Raw genomic sequence first — 18,566 nt, forward strand, 5'->3', positions numbered from 1 at the left:
CTCTGCTGCTTCCTCGTGGGCTCTCCTGCCTGGCTACAGGCTCTGTCTCTGAGGGGCTGGCCTGCTCTCTGCCTCTCCCTGGCACTCGGGCAGCACCTGTGACAGGCTGGGAAGGCCCACGCTCTTATCTGGTCCCTGCCCACACAGCTTCCCGATCGGTCCTGGAGCGGAGACAGAGGCCTGGGATGTTCGCCTGGCTCCCAGTGGGACGGAGGGCGCTGGGGAAAACGGCCTGGGTGGGATGGGCAGAAACCAGGTTATCTAAATGTCAGCCCACGTTGCCCAACAGACCGTGCTTTGTTGGCGAGCTGGGTGGGCCTGGGAGTCGGCAGATCCTGACTCACCGTGTTTGTCCCAGGCTGCTGCACCCAGTGAGCGCCTGCCCCCCTCAGCTGTCCCGTCATGAGCACTCAGGTTGGGCCCAGCGCTGGGGTGGGGTCCTGAGGAGTCCTGCTGGCCCTGGAAGGGAAACGGGGGGCCACAGGATGAACCTAAGCTCCAGACACCTGCCCGGTGGCCGCCCAGAGAGAATGAAACGCTCAGTGTGTGTGTCCTCCACCGCAGCCCCCTCCACACTGCCCCCTCCCTGCGTGCACAGGGCTCTGTCCGCTGTGACTCTCACCTGCACCGCTGTGGCCTGAGGAGCCAAGGCCAGTGCAGGTCCGGTTCTCCTCTGTCTGCTGTGGGCCGGAAGCAGGTGCCTTGCTGCTCTGAGCCTCAGCCTCCGCTCCGCTGCGCAGGGCGGTGAACATTCAGCAGCCGATGAACATGAAACCCCCGCACCAGGAGCGCCTCCCCCCCCCCCACCGCAGCGGGGAGTACCAGTGCTGCTGGCTCCCAGCTTTCCTGCCCGGGGCTCCTTTCCAGGATGGGGTCCCACAGGGAAGGGGGAGCAGAGCCCAGGGGAGGGGAGAGGAAAGGTTAAGGGTTCGATGAGGGTTTGGGGCACAGAATGAAGGCCTGATCCCAGGGTGAAGGGAATGGCAAGGGTCCATCCTGGTCAGTGAGACCCATGGTCAAGGGTGAGAGGGGTGCCATGGGCAACCTGGATTGGGACGTCTGGGCCACAGCAAAGCTGGAGGCTGAGCCCTGTGGCCAGTGGGGATGGCCACACCTGGCTCAGCCCCTTCTGGAAGCCAGAGTGGACCAGGCAGGGGGGAGTCCAGGCTAAGGGCTCTTCTCCGAATGAGACCAGCCCTGGGAAATCCTCTGGGTACCCCACCTCCAGGGGTACCCCACCTCCAGGGGTACCCCACCTGCAGGGGTACCCCACCTCCAGGGGAACCCCCCTGCACAGCAGACCTCATATTCTGGCGGAGCAGGCCAGGCCTCACACACACGGATGCTGACACCCGGGTGCCACCCCAATCTCCACCACTGACCCTGACCCCCCATTTCTTCCTTCTAAAAAGAGGAAACAGTCACTGCCCCGCAAACTGTTATGATGAACGAACACGGGTCCCTGGCATGCAGTGGGAACCCAGCAGTAGTTCATTTCTCTCCCCCACCCTTTCCCACCGCTGCCTCTTCCAAGCCCCAGCTACGACCCTTGACCCTGAGCACTGACCAGATCTTAGAGTCCTAAGGCAAAAGGTCTGTTCCCAGCAGCATGATCAAGCCGCGTGTAGCGGTGTGACCTTAAACACGTGTCCTGACCTCTGATGAACTGTCTTCCTCTGCAAAATGCGGGTGGTGCTCCCTGCTTTGCGGTGCGGTGAGGACAGAGCCGCGGGTGAGAGGACTGGCCACTGTTAGGCCGGGTGCATCAGAGGAGGGAGTGACAGGAGAGGCAGGGGAAATGAGCTGGGCCTGGGCCTGGCGAATGCTCCAGGAGCTGCTGGGGTAGCGTGGCCATGGCTGAAGCTGTGGAACAGGAGAGAGGCCTGCGAGAGCCGGAGAAGGCTCCCGGCCCCGTGGGCCGCCGCCTCCCTCTCGCTGTGCTGCTGGCCCCGGCCCGTCACTCTCCCCGCTCCTGGCTTCTCTCAGGCCAGGCTCCTGCCTGGCCTTGGCCTCCTCACCAAGCCCACCAGCTTTCCCACAGACTCCGGGCTGTCTCTTTAAGGCGGACACCTGAGCCCACAACAAACTTGAGACAGTTCCTTGGAATCCCAAGATTGTTTTCACACCTGGGCCCTGGGCGGGCAGAGGCTGCACTGGGCGGTGGCCACACTCTGGTCCTGGAGTGCTGGGCGCTTACTCATTCCTCCCAGTGCACTTGACCCTTGAACACGTGGGGGTTAGGAACAGGGACAACCCCCAGTTAAAAGTCTCTCTCTACACAAAGAATATGTGCACCCCTATATTCATAGCAGCGCAATTCACCATAGCTAAGATTCGGAAACTGCCTAAGTGCCCATCAGCAGATGAGTGGATAAAAAATGTGTGGTACATCTACACAATGGACTATTGTGTGGCAATAAAAAAAGGAAAACTCTCACCATTTGCAACAGCATGGATGGATCTGGAGAGTATTATTATGCTGAGCGAAATAAGCCAGTCAGAGAAAGATAAGTATCGTATGATCTCACTCATGTGGAATCTAATGAAGCAAATAAACTGATGATCAAAAATAGACCCAGCCGAAACCGGTTTGGCTCAGTGGATAGAGCATCGGCCTGTGGACTGAAAGTTCCAGGTTCGATTCCGGTCAAGGGCATGTACTTTGGTTGTGGGCACATCCCCAGTGGAGGGTGTGCAAGAGGCAGCTGATTGATGATTCTCTCATCGATGTTTCTAACTCTCTATCCCTCTCTCTTCCTCTTTATAAAAAATCAATAAAGCCGAAACCGGTTTGGCTCAGTGGTAGAGCATCAGTCTGTGGACTAAAAGGTCCCGGGTTCGATTCCGGTCAAGGGCACGTACCTTGATTGCGGGCACATCTCCAGTAGGGGGTGTGCAAGAGGCAGCCAATCGATGTTCATCTCTCATCGATGTTTCTAACTCTCTATCCCTCTCTCTTCCTCTCTGTAAAAAATCAATAAAATATATTTTTAAAAAATAGACCCAGAGACATAGAAACATGAACAGACTGTGGAACCTCAGAGGGAAGGCAGGAGAGGGTGGGTGGGAAGAGGTGAACCAATGACCTTGTATGCATATATGCATAACCCGTGGACACACACTATGGGGTGGTGAGGGCCTGGGAGGGGGGATGGGAGTGGGCTGGAAGAGGTTAATGGGGGGAAAGGAGGACCTATGTAATATTTTCAACAATAAAGATAAAAAAAGAATATGACTTTGACTTTCCCAAATAATAGCTCACTATTGACCAGAAGCCATTAACATAAATAGCCCATTATCACATATTTTGTTTTTTATATATATTATGTGCTATATTCTTACACTAAAATAAGCTTGAGAAAACATGTTAAGAAAATCAAAGAAAATACATTTACAGTATTTATTGAAAAACACCCACTAGCCAAAACCGGTTTGGCTCAGTGGATAGAGCGTTGTCCTGCGGACTGAAAGGTCCCAGATTCGATTCCGGTCAAGGGCATGTACCTTGGTTGTGAGCACATCCCCAGTGGGGGGTGTGCAAGAGGCAGCTGATTGATGATGCTCTCTCATCTATGTTTCTGGCTCTCTATCCCTCTCTCTTCCTCTCTGCGAAAAATCAATAAAATATATTTAAAAAAAGAAAAAAAAGAAAAACATCCACTAGTAAGTAGACTCATGCAAATCAAACCCACTTATTAAGCACCAACTGTTTGTCACATACTATCTTCCAAAATCCAGTTAAGATCCTTGACCCTAAGCACTGACCAAATCTTAGTGTCCTAAGGGCGAAAGGCCTGCTTCCCCCAGCAACGCCCAGATTGTACTGATGGCTACAACGCGGAGGAAGAATCTCAACAAAACCCAGACTGCTCCACGGGGACTCCCTGTTTTTATGTATTATCAGAGTTCCAGTGCCCGGTCTCGCTGGGCCCTCCAGCACACGCCCGCTGCCTGTGGGGACCCCGTCTCGGGCCTTTATTAATAGAACAGCCTGAGAAGATATTGTCCCTTCGAGGGCACGGGCTCTCAGAGCTCCAGGGACTTGCCAAAGTCACCCAGGTAGTCACTGCAGAGCTGGCATGACCCCCTCCTGGCCAGTTCTCATCCTTTGGTCTCAGTTGGGTTTAAGAGCAAAGATGTGACAGCCTGCTCGGGCTCACAAGCCGGCACCGCCGTTCACCATTTACCAGCGGGTCCGGTTAGCTTGCTCAGAGCTGTCTGTGTGTCACACGGGTGGGCCTCCTGCGGGGGGCTGCCCTGTCCTTCCCCTCACAGCGCGGGGGCACAGGTGTGCTGGGGCTGGAAGGGGCCTGGCCAGAGTGCCCAGCCCCGGGGATCCCCCAGTCCCCCGCCCGCGGACGGCGCCGGGGGCGGGGCCGGGGGCGGGGGCGGGGCCGGGTGGGCGGGGCCTCGGGGAGCCGGAGCCCGTAAAAGCGGCGCGGGCCCCGGGCCGGGCATCCACAGCGATGGCGCGTCCGCAGCTCCCGCTGGCGCTGGGCCTGGCCCTGCTCGCCTTCTGCCTCCTGGCGCTGCCCCGCGACGCCCGGGCCCGGCCCGGGGAGCGCCTGGTGGGCGGCCTGACCGACCTGAAGCCCAGCGACCCGCAGGTGCAGAAGGCGGCGCAGGCGGCCGTGGCCAGCTACAACATGGGCAGCAACAGCCTCTACTACTTCCGCGACACGCGCATCATCCGCGCGCAGAGCCAGGTGCGGGGCCGCGGGCGCCAGGTTACGGAGGAATGGAAATCGGGATATTTCAACAGTATATACTTTTAATATATTTTATTGATTTTTCACAGAGAGGAAGAGAGAGAGATAGTTAGAAACATCGATGAGAGAGAAACATCGATCAGTTGCCTCCTGCACACCCCCCACTGGGGATGTGCCCGCCACCAAGGTACATGCCCTTGACCGGAATCGAACCCGGGACTCTTGAGTCCGCAGGCCGACGCTCTATCCACTGAGCCAAACCGGTTTCGGCTCAACAATATATTTTAAAAAATTGAATTAATGCCAACATTTCATAAGGAACAAAATATCTGAATTTCAAATAGACTCTAACCCTGACCTTGCACAGCTGCCTCACTGGGTTCACCCCAGTCCCTCTCCTGCCAGCCCATCGGGAAGGGCGGTGGGGAGACAGGCGGTGGGGAGATGAGGATGGTGTGGGCGCCTGGCCGGGGCCTCAGTCTCTCCCCGGGGACCCCCACCGGGATGCTCCTGCCCCAGGTCTGAACCCCCAGGCCAGGGTGCGGGCGCCCTGGGGGAGGGAATGGGAGATGGGGGTGGCGGCGAGGGGCGAGGGTAGTGTCCGGGCACCGCTGACCCGGCCCTGCCTCTGTCCAGTTGGTGGCCGGCGTCAAGTACTACCTGACGGTGGAGATGGGGAGCACAGCCTGCCGCAAGAGCGCGGTGACCGGAGACCGCATGGACCTCACCACCTGCCCGCTGTCCGCGGGGGCACAGGAGGAGGTAAGAGCCCCCCCTCCGCCCTGCCCCAGCCCCGGCCTCAGGCTGTCCAGCTTGAACTGGTCTGGCTGGCCAGACTGAGGCCCGTCCCTGCCTTCTGGGTGACTCAGCGCCAGGTCAGGGTGGGGTGCCGAGGAGACGGGGGTTCCCCCCGGAGTGAGAGTTGGCTAGAAGGATCAGTTTTGTTGACTCCTGGGCCAGGGGCTGCCCCTCGGGGTGGGCCAGCACTGACTGGCGGGAGGAGGCAGGCCTGGGCCAGGCTCACCCCCTGCACCCCCCCTCCATCTGCAGAAGCTGCGCTGCGACTTTGAGATCCTGGTGGTGCCCTGGGAGAACTCCTCCAGCCTCCTCAAGCACCACTGCGTGCCGGTGTAGGCGCGGCCGCGAGGGGCCGCTGGTGGAGGGTGCTTCGGGCCACGGCTGTGTCTGCCGCAATAAACTGCTCACTGCTTCTCCGTCCGCCTCTTCCGAGTGCTTCCCTCCCCCTCCAGCCTTCCGCTCCCGCTCCGGGCAGCCCCCCTCCACGCTGAGCTGCTGTCCCGGCCCACACAGAGCCCAGGGGTACGGGGTTAGCGCCCAATCTGGAGTCCTCCACACCCAGCATCAGTCACAGGAACACACACAGATTCTCGGTGTTCTCCGAGCCAAGGCCTGGGAGACAGAGCCCCAGGAGGGGATGGGGGCGGGGGGGGGTGAGCTCTCCTCGCGCTCAGCCCCCAGGGTGGCATGGGTGGGGGAAGCCAGCGGGCCCAGGCCTCCGAGCTCCCAGGCTGGGAGACTTCTCTGCCCACACGCGGCCCAGGACAGCCGAGCCGCTGCCGCCGGGCCCGGGAGGCGGGCAGTGACGCCCAAGCACACATTGTGCGGGGCTCTGAGCAGGTCCCGGGAAGGGGCTGGCCCAGGACCTCCGAGGGGCTGAGGGAAGTCTGCCTCCGGGAGGGATGAGGGGCGGATCGGTGTAAAGAGACAGAGTTGCAATATTTCATGCACCTGAATTTGCAGCTACAATACATGCTTCACACACACGCACACACACACACACACACACACACACACACACAACCAGACAGGGAAACCCAAACAGCCCTCGGTGTTCTGGACGACACACAGATCCAGAATACCACACACCACCTGGCAGCCTGGAAACCACCCGGAGGTGTGAACACGGACCCACGCACAGCCTGAGACCCGCGTGTTCAGAGCTGTCCACACCCACGCCGGGGACAGGACCAGCCCTGGCTGAGCCTGGGGCGCACCGGGTGTGGGCACCAGCGGCCCAGGCAGCCAGGGCAGAGGCTGGGAGCCCCCAGGCCAGGCTCTCACCTGCTGGGCCTGCCTGGCCCTGCCCGCGCCCGGCCCTGCCTCTCTGGGCTCGGAGGCGGGCGAGGAGGGGTACCAGATGTGCCCTCCACGGGGAGGCTGAGGGCCGGGCTGGGTCTGCCGGGTCAGGGTGCCGGAGAAGCTGCGCCCTACGTCTGCTCCAGCCCGTCCGATGGCGGCTCAGACCGCCCGGGGCGGGGGCGGGCCGCTGCTGGGACGGCTCCCAGTGTCACCCAGCAGGAGCTTCCAGCGCGGGGCTGGCGCGGGGCCCGCGGCCGGAAATGCTTGTTGAATGAATGTGTGAGGCGGTGGAGTGACACGAGGCCGGGAGGTATCTGCCAGGTGGCCTGTCCGTCCTGGAATCTGTGCGCAAACCCCAGACGGCACCTCCTCTGCCCAGCCCCGGCCCGGCCCGGCCCCGGCCCCGAGCCAGCCGGTGCCCTGGGCCAGGCCCGGAGGGGGGGCCTCGGGGCTTCAGGCTGGGAGCACAGGTTTGGTGGCAGAGCTGTCACCCTCCGTCTGACCCCCCAGCTGTCCGCGTGGTGGCACCACTGGACCAGAGGAGGTGCTGTGGGAGGTGGGGGAGCCCTCCTCTGGCTCTTCAGGGCCAGGGTGGGCTGGCGCTGCCCTCAGTGTAGGTCTCCCGCACCCGCACCCGCACCGCACCCGGCAGGGCCAGCCCGGGGACCTCTGGGCTCATGATGGCCTCCCGGTGGACGCTCAGGGCGCTGGAGGCCTGGATGCCTGGGCTCTGAGCCTCTGGGCCCCCCGCCCTGGCACAGGCTCTTCCAGCTCCTGTCTCCTGCCTCCGGGGCCAGGAAGGCCTTCCGCCCGGAGCAGCGGCCCCGCTCTGCCTCCGGCACCGAGCCCGGCGGCTCTCCCGTCACCCTCTGGCTGCCGCTGACCCCCAGGCCCCCACGAGCAGCACCTTTCAAATGTAACTCCCGCGCACACTCGCAGGTGCACGCTCACGTGCGCACACAGCTCTCCGGCCTCGTGCCGAGGAGGACGCGGAGCCGGCTGGGGTTTAAAACTCTGTTGGGGTCCGGCTCTGCAGGCCTGCCAGTCATTCCCGCAGGCCTGGGCTTGTCCCGCCCCCCAGGGGCAGCCTGCGAGGCTGACGTCTGTCCGCCTCCCTGTCCGGTCACTTCCTGAAGTCCTCCTCACCGGCCTGGGGGGAAGGGGGGGTCTGAGCTGCCAGCCTCTGCCTTTTCCAACGCCCTTGGGACTGTTACCAGGGCTGCTCCAGGGCACAGTCCCCCCTCCCGCCCACGCCGGGCCCCTCCTCCGCCCCCCCCCCCCCCCCCCCCCCCCGGTCCTGCCAGTTCACCTCAAACGCAGTGTCCACGATCTCGTCGATGACGGACGCCTGGGAGCGGAACTTCTGCTGGTGGTGCTCCACGCCCGCGGCCAGCTGCAGGAAGTGCAACAGGAGCTCCTGTTGCCTGGGGGGCAGGGGCGGGGGGCGGGGGGCGGAGGTGAGTGCTGGCCAACCCGCCTGGCTGGGCCTTCTGGCCCCAGAGCCCCCCAGACGGCTCCTCCTGTCCATTTTATACCTTTTACTGATCTCAGAGAGAAGGGGAGGGAGAGAGAGAGGGAATATCAATGATGAGAGAGGATCATTGATTGGCTGCCTCCTGCACACCCCCTCCTGGAGACAGAGACGGAGTCAGCAGCCTGAGCATGTGCCCTGGCTAGGCAAATCGTGGCCTCCGGTTCATAGGACGATGCTCAGCCACGGAGCCACACTAGTGAGGCCAGATGGCTCTTCTTGCTTGCTCCCCCCCAACCCCCCCCTCACAGCACTCCAGACCTCCATGTCCCACCCCCCAGTCTGCCTGTGCCACGGAGGGTGTTAACTGTGTACCCCTCCGACCCTCCACCCCTCCTCCCACCCGCCTAGCATCCACTGCCATCGATCACCCCCATCACTCACTGACCTACCCCTCCACCCACCCGCTCTGCCCTGAACCCCCCTTCACCGCACTGTGCTGTCCGTCAGCCACCTACACCCCCACCCGCGCACCCAGCCTGCTGCCCACGCATAACGACCCACGCCCGCCTGGTCACACAGCCGCGCCAGGTAACCAGTGACCCTGCACGGCGCTCCGAGCACACAGACCCAACAAGACACAGCCCTGTCTCCGGGAGGCCAGTCCGCGGCAGAGCCAGGAGGCAGACCAGTGAGGGTGTGCCGGACAGAGGCGGTGAGGCGGTGCCCCTGAGCTGGGTCTGAAAGAGGGGATGGTCTGCCAGGCTCAGCCAGAGGAGCAGGGCGCAGGCTGGGGCAGGCGGGCAGGCCGCGGGGCAGGAGGTGCCGGGCCTTGTCCTCAGGGAGGCAGGAGCCCTCGTAGGGTTTCAGCACCAGAGGAAGAAGGAAAAGCCAGCACGGCTCTAATAAAAGAGGGGACGTGATCTGATGACGCTGCCGGCGGGCTGTGGGGAGGAATGTGGGGGCCGGGAGCCCCCGGGGAGCATGGCGGAGGCACCGGGGCCCAGGCTGGGCTCGGGGCCGAGGAGCCGGCGCGGAGGGAGCCGGAGGGCCGGGAGGTGAGGGCGCAGGACTGGCACTCCGCTCTCCCAAGTCGGGGGCACCTGAGCCTGGCCTGGCAGCCGGAGAGCATTCCAGGAGAGGGAACAGTGTGGGCAAAGGCCCAGAGGTGCAGGCGTGGTGCTCAGCTCGGGAGACTGTGGGTGAACGAGGGTGTGGGGGGTGGCCATGGCGGCGATGACTCTGCGAGCGAGGCCGGCCGAGGCTTTGGGACGTGGGCTCTGTGGTGGCTGAGGAGGCCGGAGGGCCCGGGGTCAGGCACCCGCCCGCTGCTTCGGAGCCGGGCTGGGGGCGGTGGGGGAGGCCCAGCCTCAGAGAGAAGGCTCTCCGGGAGCCAGGCCTGAGAGCCGGGCGGCGGGAGTCTGTGCACTGTCTCCCGGCCCCGGGCACAGCCCGGCCCGCTGTCCTGTCCCCCTCACCACTCCAGCGGGCAGGAAGGAGTAGTGCCAGCAGCCTGCTCCCCGGCCCCCTCCCCCATCCCCCACTTAGCTGAAGGCCCCCTCCCTCCACGGCCCGCCGGCTCTGAAGGCAGGGCCCCGGGCACAGGTGTCCTGTCCGTGTCCTGTCCGTGTCCTGTCCGTGTCCTCAGAGGGGCCACCACGCTCCCTGCTGCCCTGGCCAGGCGCCTCCCTCCCCCGGCCCCCTTACTGCGGGGTCATGGTCCCAAACTTCTTCTCGATGAGGAGCCGCTGCATGGTGTGGTCGCTCACCACCTCTCGGGGCTCTGGTGCAGGGAGAGGGGGGTCAGGGGCGGAGGGACCCTGGGGTCACGGAGGTTTTCAACGCCCTCAAGGAAACCACTCCTCCAGGCGGGAGAGGGCGGCCATTTTGTTTGTTAGGACTCAGGCCTGTCCCTCCGGCTGCAGGGATGGCTCAGGAAGAGGCCGGCGGGCGGGCATCGGAGCGGGCTGGGCTGGAGCTCCCGGAGGAGAGGGCTCTGCGGGAAGGGAAGCTGGAGGTGCCGAGCCCAGGGTGTGAGAGGGAGCTGTGCGCGGCCATTTCCCCACCACGAAGCGGGAGCCGCTCTGAGCACAAAGCCGCGCCGCCGCCGAGGAGCAGAGCGACGGGCGGAGACCAGGTCCTGGGCGCCAGGCGAGGCCTGGGTGCAGACGCTCCTGGGGGCCCCTGCGCTCTCCGTTTGCTAAATGTTTCTCTTTTTGCTTCGTCTCTTTCATGGAGTGTCTGCCCTGATGGAGCAGGCAGGTGACCCCTGAGGACCCTCGGTCCCCTGGCGGCGATGATCTAAGGAGCGGCGTTCTGGAGCTCAGATTCTAAACAAAACTGGCGCACACAGAGCCTCTGGACAAGCGTGTGTCTGACCCTGACAAAACCCTCCGGCCGCGGAGGCCGCCGCGTGGGACACCCCGGCCACAGACTTGCAAGAACTGACTCTCAGTCTAACTGGCTTCGGAGGCTGGGCTGAGCCTGGAAGTTTCCCGAGTCTCAGACCCCACAGCTCTAGGCCCAGCCTGGCATCTGGTCTGACCGGGAGGGGAGGGCCGGTACCTTCCTCGCTGAGCATCATCAGAGACTCCGCCAGCAGCTTCACCTGGAACTGGGCGGCCCTCTGGGGAGAAGAGGGGTGCTGTGGGCGCCACGCCTGCGCCCCGCGCCCCGCGCCCCCGCCCTCCGCCCCGCGCCCCGCGCCCCGCGCCCCGCGCCCCGCGCCCTCCGCCCCGCGCCCCCGCGCCCTCCGCCCCGCGCCCCGCGCCCTCCGCCCCGCGCCCCGCGCCCCGCGCCCCCGCCCCGCGCCCCCGCCCCGCGCCCCGCGCCCCGCGCCCCGCGCCCCGCGCCCTCCGCCCCGCGCCCCGCGCCCCGCGCCCCCGCCCCCGCCCCCCGCCCCGCGCCCCGCGCCCCGCGCCCTCCGCCCCGCGCCCCGCGCCCCGCGCCCCCCGCCCCCCGCCCCGCCCCCCGCCCCCCGCCCCGCGCCCCGCGCCCCCGCCCCCCGCCCCCCGCCCCGCGCCCCGCGCCCTCCGCCCCGCGCCCCGCGCCCCCGCCCCCGCCCCGCGCCCCGCGCCCCGCGCCCCGCGCCCTGCGCCCTCCGCCCTCCGCCCTCCTCCTCATGTTTCTCTGACACCCCCCCCCCGCCCCCCGCACCTCCTGCTTCACTTTCTCCAGGCTCCGGAGCAGCGCCATCTGGAAGTTGTCCACCAGGACGGCAATCACCAGGCTGGAGGGGGGCAGATGAGGAGGCTGGAGGGGAGGCAGCGCCTTCTCCGGTGAGAGGGCTGGGCAGGGGTCCCCCCGGGGCAGGCGGGGGAGGGGGTGGGCCGGGAGCGGAGCGGGGCAGCGCCCTCACTTGAGGAAGATGAAGTACTGGATGACGATGTAAACCATGAGGATGGGGATGATGGACCAGGCGCCTGGGAGGGGGGATTGGAGCTGTGACTTTCTTGCCGTCAGCAAGCACCCAGCGCCCCCCTTCGGAGATGGGGCCACCAGCCTCGGGTCTGCCCGCCCAGCCGGCCTCCGCCAGCGCCCAGCCTGGGGCCCCCCACCGTTGGCCCGGCTGTCCAGGTAGATCAGGGACCAGTCGTCCAGCGTCAGCAAGGTGAAGAGGGTGAAGATGGTGGTGAAGATGTTCTGGAAGCGATTGGGGTCAGACTGGCTGAACAGCCCCCGCAGCACCACCGAGAAGAGGACTGGAGGTTCAGGGCCAAACCGGGCTCAGGGGCCCACTGTGCCCCGCCCCCACCCCGTTCCTGCCCCCGGTTCTGCCCCCACCTCCCCCGCAGCACCGCGGGCGCCCACCCAGCCCACAGCACAGGATACAGAGGCAGGTGAACATGAGGACCAGGATGGCCGTGATGGACGGCATGGACCGCACCAGGGTCCCGGTCACTTCCTGGAGGCTGACCAGGATGCTGGGCAGAGGGAGAAAGGGAGGCTGAGGCAGGGGCGGTGGATCTGTGCCAGGAGCCCCTGGCTGGTCGGTGACTCTCAGAGCCCAGCCCCTCTCTGGGGAAGGAAGAGATTGAACCCGCAGGAGGCTTCCCGGAAGCCGGCTGGAGCCTGCAGCCCCCCGCCCCATCCCTGCAGCAGGTCACCGACGGGCCCAGGCCCGTCCCCTCCTCCGGAGGGCGCTGTGGCCCGCTGACCTGAGCCGCCGCAGGACGCGGACGGCCCGCAGGGCCCGCAGGCTCTTGAAGACCTTGAAGATGCGGAAGAAGTTGGGGTTGTAGACGGTGCGCTTCAGCGAGCGGGAGTTGAACTGCACAAGCGTGAACTCCAGCGCGGCCATGATCATGATGAAGAAGTCTGAGGACACAGGCGCCTGAGCCTGCCGGCTCCTTCCCGGTCCGGCCCAGACCCACAGCCGCCCCGCCAACACCCCACCCGGCCCAGACCCACAGCCGCCCGCCGACACCCGGCCCGGCCCAGACCCACAGCCGCCCGCCGACACCCGGCCCGGCCCTCCTGCCCGCAGCTCCCCTGGGAAGCTCAGCGCCCCCCCCCCCCCAACACACACACCCTGTCTCTACACACCCAGATTGTTCCAGGAGTCATAAAAGTAGTCGCAGCCCATGCTGACGATCTTGAGCAGAGCTTCCACCACGTAGATGGAGAGGAAGATGCAGTCGAAGACCATGAAGTACCACTCTGCGGGGGCCGCGGGGCTTGCTCAGGGCCGTCGCCGGCAGCCTGGCCCCTCTCCCCCTCCTCCCCACGGGAACCTTACCCACAGCCACTGAGGGAGAGCTGTGTGTGCTGACTGCTCTGTGCCTCAGTTTTCCTGTCTGTGAAATGGGGATGATGACAGCCTGCCCGATACTTTTCATGAGCACGAAAGGCATTGAACACGGTCGAATGCTTAAAACGGAGCCCAAACCGGTGACCGTGCAAGACCCATCAGCCGTTCTACTTCTCTCTTAGCTCGTGCCCTTGCCTTCACCCTGCTCCCCAGGGGTTTAAGGGCTGCCTGCTCACCCCTCCAGGGACTCCTCAGCATCTCTGGCCCTTCCAGCCCACGGGGTTCCCACCACGCGTCCCAGCAAAGCACAGTTAGAGCAAATGCGCCCTCTGGTGGCCGTGGCCACAAACAGCAGTCCTCTGGTTTCGCTGGCCTTTCTGTCCCCGGCTGCCTAGCGGACCTCAGCTCTCTCTCTCTCTCTGAGCCTCTTGACTGATACTGGGCAAAGCCGTCTACTTCCCAGGGGTGAGGACCAAGCCAGCTGATTTAAATATATTTCATTGATTTTTTACAGAGAGGAAGGGAGAGGGATAGAGAGCTAGAAACATCGATGAGAGAGAAACATTGATCAGCTGCCTCCTGCACCGCCCCCCTTCCCGCCCCCCCCCCCCGGGGATGTGCCTACAACCAAGGTACACGCCTTTGACCGGAATTGAACCCGGGACCTTTCAGTCTGCAGACTGACGCTCTATCCACTGAGCCAAACTGGTTTTGGCAAGCCAGCTGATTCAGGTGAAGCCAGCGGGCCCGGGCCAGGCCGGCAGGGGTCTGAAACACCGTCCACAGCCCTCTCCACGTGAGCGGGGCTCCCGGCTCTTACCGCCCCGGACCTCGACGTTCGCGAAGGTCTGGGCCACCAGCATGACGATGTTGAGGCAGACGACGATGAAGATGAAGGCGTCGAAGAGCAGGGACGCGGTCAGGACCCTGAGCATCCTCCGGAGCCCGAGAAAGAGGGAGCAGCAGTTTTCGCACAGCTTACTGCACACGGTCCCGCTGCGCGCCTTCTTGTGGAGCCGCCAGGTCTTGTTGGCTGCAAGGGGGCCTGAAAGGCAGGTCTGTGAGGAGGGGCTTTGGGGTCCCAGGCCGCCTGTCAGCTGGGTTGGGGTTCATCTTCATGCCTGCCCGCTTGCCCGCCACCCGCTCACGAAGGGGCCTCTGTGTGTGGATCCCGGCTCCTTCCTCGGCCGAGGCCAGCCTGCGTGGGGTTTGGGGTCTGCTTGAGCACGCTTTGAGGGCTCGTGTTCCCACACCTCCGTGCCTTCCTTTTCGCACATGGCAACTGCCGTGTGGAAACCCGCTCCTCCGTGCCGCCCCAGCTCCTCTCCCGCTGAGATTCTGCTGAGGCGCCGCCTCTGGCTGCTTCCCCCAGCCCCGCCGTGAGACATCCACCCCCTCTGCTTGCTTGCGGGGCTGTTGCCATGTTTACTGAGCTGCTAGGGGCCAAGTTTGGGGGGGTCGTGCGTGAACAGCCAGGCCCTGCCCTCGAATGGCTCTCACTCAGGCACTGCTCCCGGAAGCTCCTGGCTTAGTGTGGGAAATAGGGACAGGTGAGTCCACTGACGTTCTGACAGGAAGGGTAGGGCTCCGTCACTGGGCGATCTGGGTGGGCGGGTTGGTTGGTTGGTTGGTTGGTTCTGACCACCCCCAGCCTGGGAGCCCCTTGAGGGCTGGTCTTTCCTGTGCTGCCAGGGCCCAGCTGGTGCAGGGACCCATGGAGATAAGAGGAAATGCTGGACCCGTGAACGGCGAGTGCACAAAGCAGTGACTGAGTGGACACACCGCCGACGCCCCAGAGAGGCGCCCGGCTCTGCCAGGAAAAGGTTGTGTGAGTGAACAGCCAAAGGGAAGCACCTGCAGGTGAGAGTCACGCCTCAGGATCTGTGCAGGACTGGTGCAGGGCCTGTGTCAGACCCGCCGCCCGGCCCAGGAGTTGGAACGGGGGCAGTGGCGGTGGGGGTGGGCAAAGACTCACTGTTTGGCTGATCTTGCTCTTCTTCAGGCAAGCTATCCGAGGTCTTAGAGAAGAATTCCAGAGGATGCACTTTGCTGGCAGAGGATTGGACTGTAGTGCTGGAACGCATCAAGCCAACGGGCACGCTCGGCCTGCGTGCCACGCTGGGTTGGAAGACTGAGCTGGCTCTGGCCATGCTGCCGGCTGTGTCTCTGGAGCTGACACGAGGGTACTCCCCGTGGTGGTGCTCCCTGCGGCGGTGCTCGCCGTGATGGCGGTGGCGGCCGTGCTGGTGCTCCCCCTGCTGGCTGTGGGAGTGAGACAGGCCCCGGTGGGAAGAGCTCTCGCCGGGGTGAGGAGACCGTCGGCGGTGGTGGGCTGGATGACGGCGGTGCTTGCTGTGGCCGTCAGCATCGGGGCGCGGGGGCCCGCCTGGCTCAGTACTCCCTGACTCGCTGTCTTGGAAGTACTCTGCGGAGAGGAAAGGCTGGCCGCGGACGCGGGGCCACCTCTGGCGCGGCCTGCCGCGGTGCCTCCTGCCCCCGTGGCGGTGCTCCTCGAGAAAGGGTATCTTCTCATGGGTGAGGTGGGAGGGGACGGGGCTAGGAGACACAGCCCCAGACGGGTCAAAGGATGTGGAGGGCTGGGGGGAGAGGCGGGAGAGGGCGTAGTCAGGGGAGTCCTGGGACTCGCCCCGGGGGTGAGGTTCAGCGTGGTGGGGGGCTCTTCGATGGCCTGGTCTGAGGTGTGGGGCTGGTGGGCTGCGGGGAGAGAGCGTATTCAGATTGCTGGCGCCTGTCTCGTTTGGAGCCTCTCCTGCCATCGAAGGTTGACCAGTGACTCTGAAGAGCTGGGAACCCTTGAACACGAAGAGCTCAAGACACAGCCCAGCAGGATCCTGCCTGGACTGTCCCGCGCACCCAGCCTGTGGCCACGGGGTTGCCGGGAGGGGTTGCCGGGAGGGCCGGACTCTTCCCCCGGAACTCTCCCCTCTGTGACGTCACCAGCAGGGCCCCTCCCCGGCCCCATTCTCCGATGCCTCCCTCGGGGCTCTGTGGTCGTTCAAAGCCAAAGATCCTTGTGTCTAAACCCTTCGTTGCAAAATTAGGAAACCAGTGCCGAGAAACGGGAGGGGAATGGCCCACCGTGAGCAATGGCAAAGCTGGACCCAGAGCAGACACCTCCGCTCACAGACAGACATCCTGTGGGGTTGCCCTCCCTCGGGGCCACAGAGAAGGTGCTGTTTTCCTGCGGAAAGAGGCGGACGGCATCTACAGGACGGGCCATTTTATCTCGCGAGGGCTCCCCGCGGAGCGCTTCCCGATGGGCATTTCCGCGGGCACGGCTGTCTCCCCGGCTGTGAGCATGCTCAGAAGCCACAGCCCCCTCTCCTGGACTCTCACGCCCCCAGCCTCCCCGCTGTGCTCTTCCCAAGCCTCCGCAGACCGCCAGCCCTTTAGATGTTGTCCGCACCACGGCCTCCTCTCCTCCGCATCACGGGGGCCGCACCTGTCCTGAGGACAGGAGTTTTCTTTCCTTCCCCGCCGTCCTCCAGGAATCCCTCCAAAGAGGCTGTCCACAGAAGCTGCCCGCTCTGGCTGGCACTGGCTTCCTGTGCAAAGCCTTCCGCACATCAGACCTGTCCTTCCTCTTCCCCTTGAAGCTACTGAGCGTAAACTAAGGGGGAGGAGGGGAGGCCATAGAGGCAAATCCATGGGGCCTCCCGCACCTGCCTCGCGGCTTGTGCCTCTGGATGTGCTCGGGCCGGCCTGGCACACGCCCTCCAGTTCGCAGTGCGACGCGGCTGTGCAAACCCAAGTTCAGGATCCGGTGGCTCCGAGAACACTCAGCTCATGAAGGACATCTGGGCCCGATAACCCCTGGGTGTCCACAGAGCTGGCATTCGGTCTGTATCAAGCCTCCGAACCAGCCAGCAGCTGCTTTCCGGAGTGCAGAGGAGCGTTGGCAGCGGCCAGCGCGGCCACAGCTGCGAGGGGCACGGCTCTGATGCTCCTCTCGGGACGTGCCAGAGGCACCACGTGGCATCTCTGCTGACACCTGAGTCAGGCACGCGGATCTGCCAGGCGTCACAGCCAAGTGCAGGGCAGCTTGCTCACGGCTGGGCTTGGGAAGAGCCGTGTTTCAGACCCAGAGCTAACGCTGTCGGATGTATAGGTGACCCGGTGAGTGAGTCAGAGCACCTTGTCTAACGGTGACGTACGTTGGCTTCCAAACCCAGAAGACATACCACACGTGGCTCCTATTTATGGTGGATGGCACAGGGGACAGCGTCTCGTGTCTCTCACATCGGAAGGTGTCCGACAGCCCCGCTGGCACGGCTGAGGGGTTGAGCATCAACCCCATGAATCAGGAGGTCACAGTTCAATTCTGGGTTGCGGGTTTGATCCCCAGTGTAGGTGTGCAGGAGGCAGCTGATCGATGATCCTCTCTCATCATTGATGTTTCTATATCTCTATTTCCCTCTCTCGTCCTCTCTGAAATCAATAACATTTTTTTTTTTTTTTAAAGAAGATATCTGACATTCCCAATGATCTGGTCCCCTAGACTTTCCTGATACGGCAGATCCTTTAACTTCCACAGGGCTCATCGCTGACATTGGCACAGTCTGTCTAAGGCACCTAAGATGCTGCTGTTTCCTGCTCACAGAGCTCAGTTAGCATAATGGCATCAATTGAATGCACCAGCATCATGTTCTCTGTGTTGTTAAGACTATCAGGACTCTGGCTGAAACCGGTGTGGCTCAGTGGATAGAGCATCGGCCTGCGGACTGAAAGGTCCTGTCAAGGGCATGTGTCTTGGTTGCGGGCACATCCCCAGGAGGGGGTGTGCAGGAGGCAGATGTTTCTCTCTGATCCATGTTTCTAGCTTTCTATCCCTCTCCCTTCCTCTCTGTGAAAAATCAATAGAATATATTAAAAAAAAAAAAAAAAGAAAAAGAAAAAAAGAAAAAAGACTATCATGACTCTGGACCTTGCGGTTTGCAGAATGGCAAAACCCAGGGGCAAGACAGTGAAGGCCCGCTGTTTCCCCTCTATGTAAATGCAAACAGTAATTTCCCACACTCATGGGAACGTAAGGGAAAAGAGTTCAAGAGCCACAGGCCAGTTGCTGGGGTTCAGACTGATTTTCTCCGGTGAAGATATCAAACCTAGAATTGCGGTTGTGGCTGTCATCCCCGCATCATTGCGGTTCCTTTTTCGCTGCAGGAAGGGGCGTTATGGTTTCTGCAGGTCGTGGCAGGGCTTTCGGTGTGTAACTTGGCAGGAGAGGGAGGACAGTGCCAGGGTTTCCATTGGGGAAGGTTCTGCCGGCTGCTGAGTACAATAAATTCACAATAAATCCTGGGATGGAGGAAAAACCACGGCACAGACCCGAGGGCCTCAGGAATGTGGGCTTTAATCCCTGAACGTCTCTGATGCTCATTGGTGTCCTCGGCCATAATATTCAAGTTGAATATTATGGAAGCTGCAGGGGGTTTGCACGGTGTCATTTTAGCTAAACGGAAACTATGTTTCCCAGAATTCTCTTCCCGGCAGTCCTGACTTAGCCAGGCCACCGGTG

At 63.2% G+C, this 18,566-nt stretch overlaps 2 protein-coding genes across 2 annotated transcripts; one reads left to right on the forward strand and one right to left on the reverse strand.

The window, feature by feature from the left end:
* The first annotated feature begins 4,406 nt into the window (after window positions 1-4,406).
* Window positions 4,407-5,923, forward strand: CST6 (cystatin E/M). Its single transcript, XM_084895655.1, has 3 exons — window positions 4,407-4,706; window positions 5,346-5,471; window positions 5,760-5,923. The coding sequence occupies exons 1-3, from the start codon at window positions 4,467-4,469 to the stop codon at window positions 5,841-5,843; spliced, it is 450 nt and encodes a 149-aa protein (XP_084751781.1). The 5' UTR covers window positions 4,407-4,466; the 3' UTR covers window positions 5,844-5,923.
* Window positions 5,924-7,932: 2,009 nt separating this feature from the next.
* CATSPER1 (cation channel sperm associated 1) lies at window positions 7,933-17,348 on the reverse strand (the record flags this gene model as incomplete). Its single annotated transcript, XM_084895715.1, has 14 exons — window positions 7,933-7,959; window positions 8,119-8,233; window positions 9,988-10,063; window positions 10,846-10,906; window positions 11,437-11,509; window positions 11,639-11,702; window positions 11,838-11,981; window positions 12,112-12,203; window positions 12,438-12,597; window positions 12,826-12,939; window positions 13,851-14,088; window positions 15,208-15,627; window positions 15,678-15,745; window positions 17,291-17,348. 14 exons carry the CDS (start codon window positions 17,346-17,348, stop codon window positions 7,933-7,935), a joined length of 1,710 nt encoding a protein of 569 aa, XP_084751841.1.
* Between the last annotated feature and the right edge of the window lie 1,218 nt (window positions 17,349-18,566).

The sequence above is a fragment of the Pipistrellus hanaki genome (genome assembly GCF_964339955.1).
Source record: "Pipistrellus hanaki genome assembly, chromosome: 9".
In the NCBI taxonomy this organism is placed as follows: domain Eukaryota; kingdom Metazoa; phylum Chordata; class Mammalia; order Chiroptera; family Vespertilionidae; genus Pipistrellus; species Pipistrellus hanaki.

Excerpts from the sequence above, each read along its gene's own strand:
- CST6 (XM_084895655.1), top strand. The coding sequence starts at position 4,467 with ATGGCGCGTCCGCAGCTCCCGCTGGCGCTGGGCCTGGCCCTGCTCGCC. Across the intron at positions 4,707-5,345 it reads TCATCCGCGCGCAGAGCCAG|TTGGTGGCCGGCGTCAAGTA; the intron begins GTGCGGGGCCGC and ends GCCTCTGTCCAG. Across the intron at positions 5,472-5,759 it reads CCGCGGGGGCACAGGAGGAG|AAGCTGCGCTGCGACTTTGA; the intron begins GTAAGAGCCCCC and ends CTCCATCTGCAG.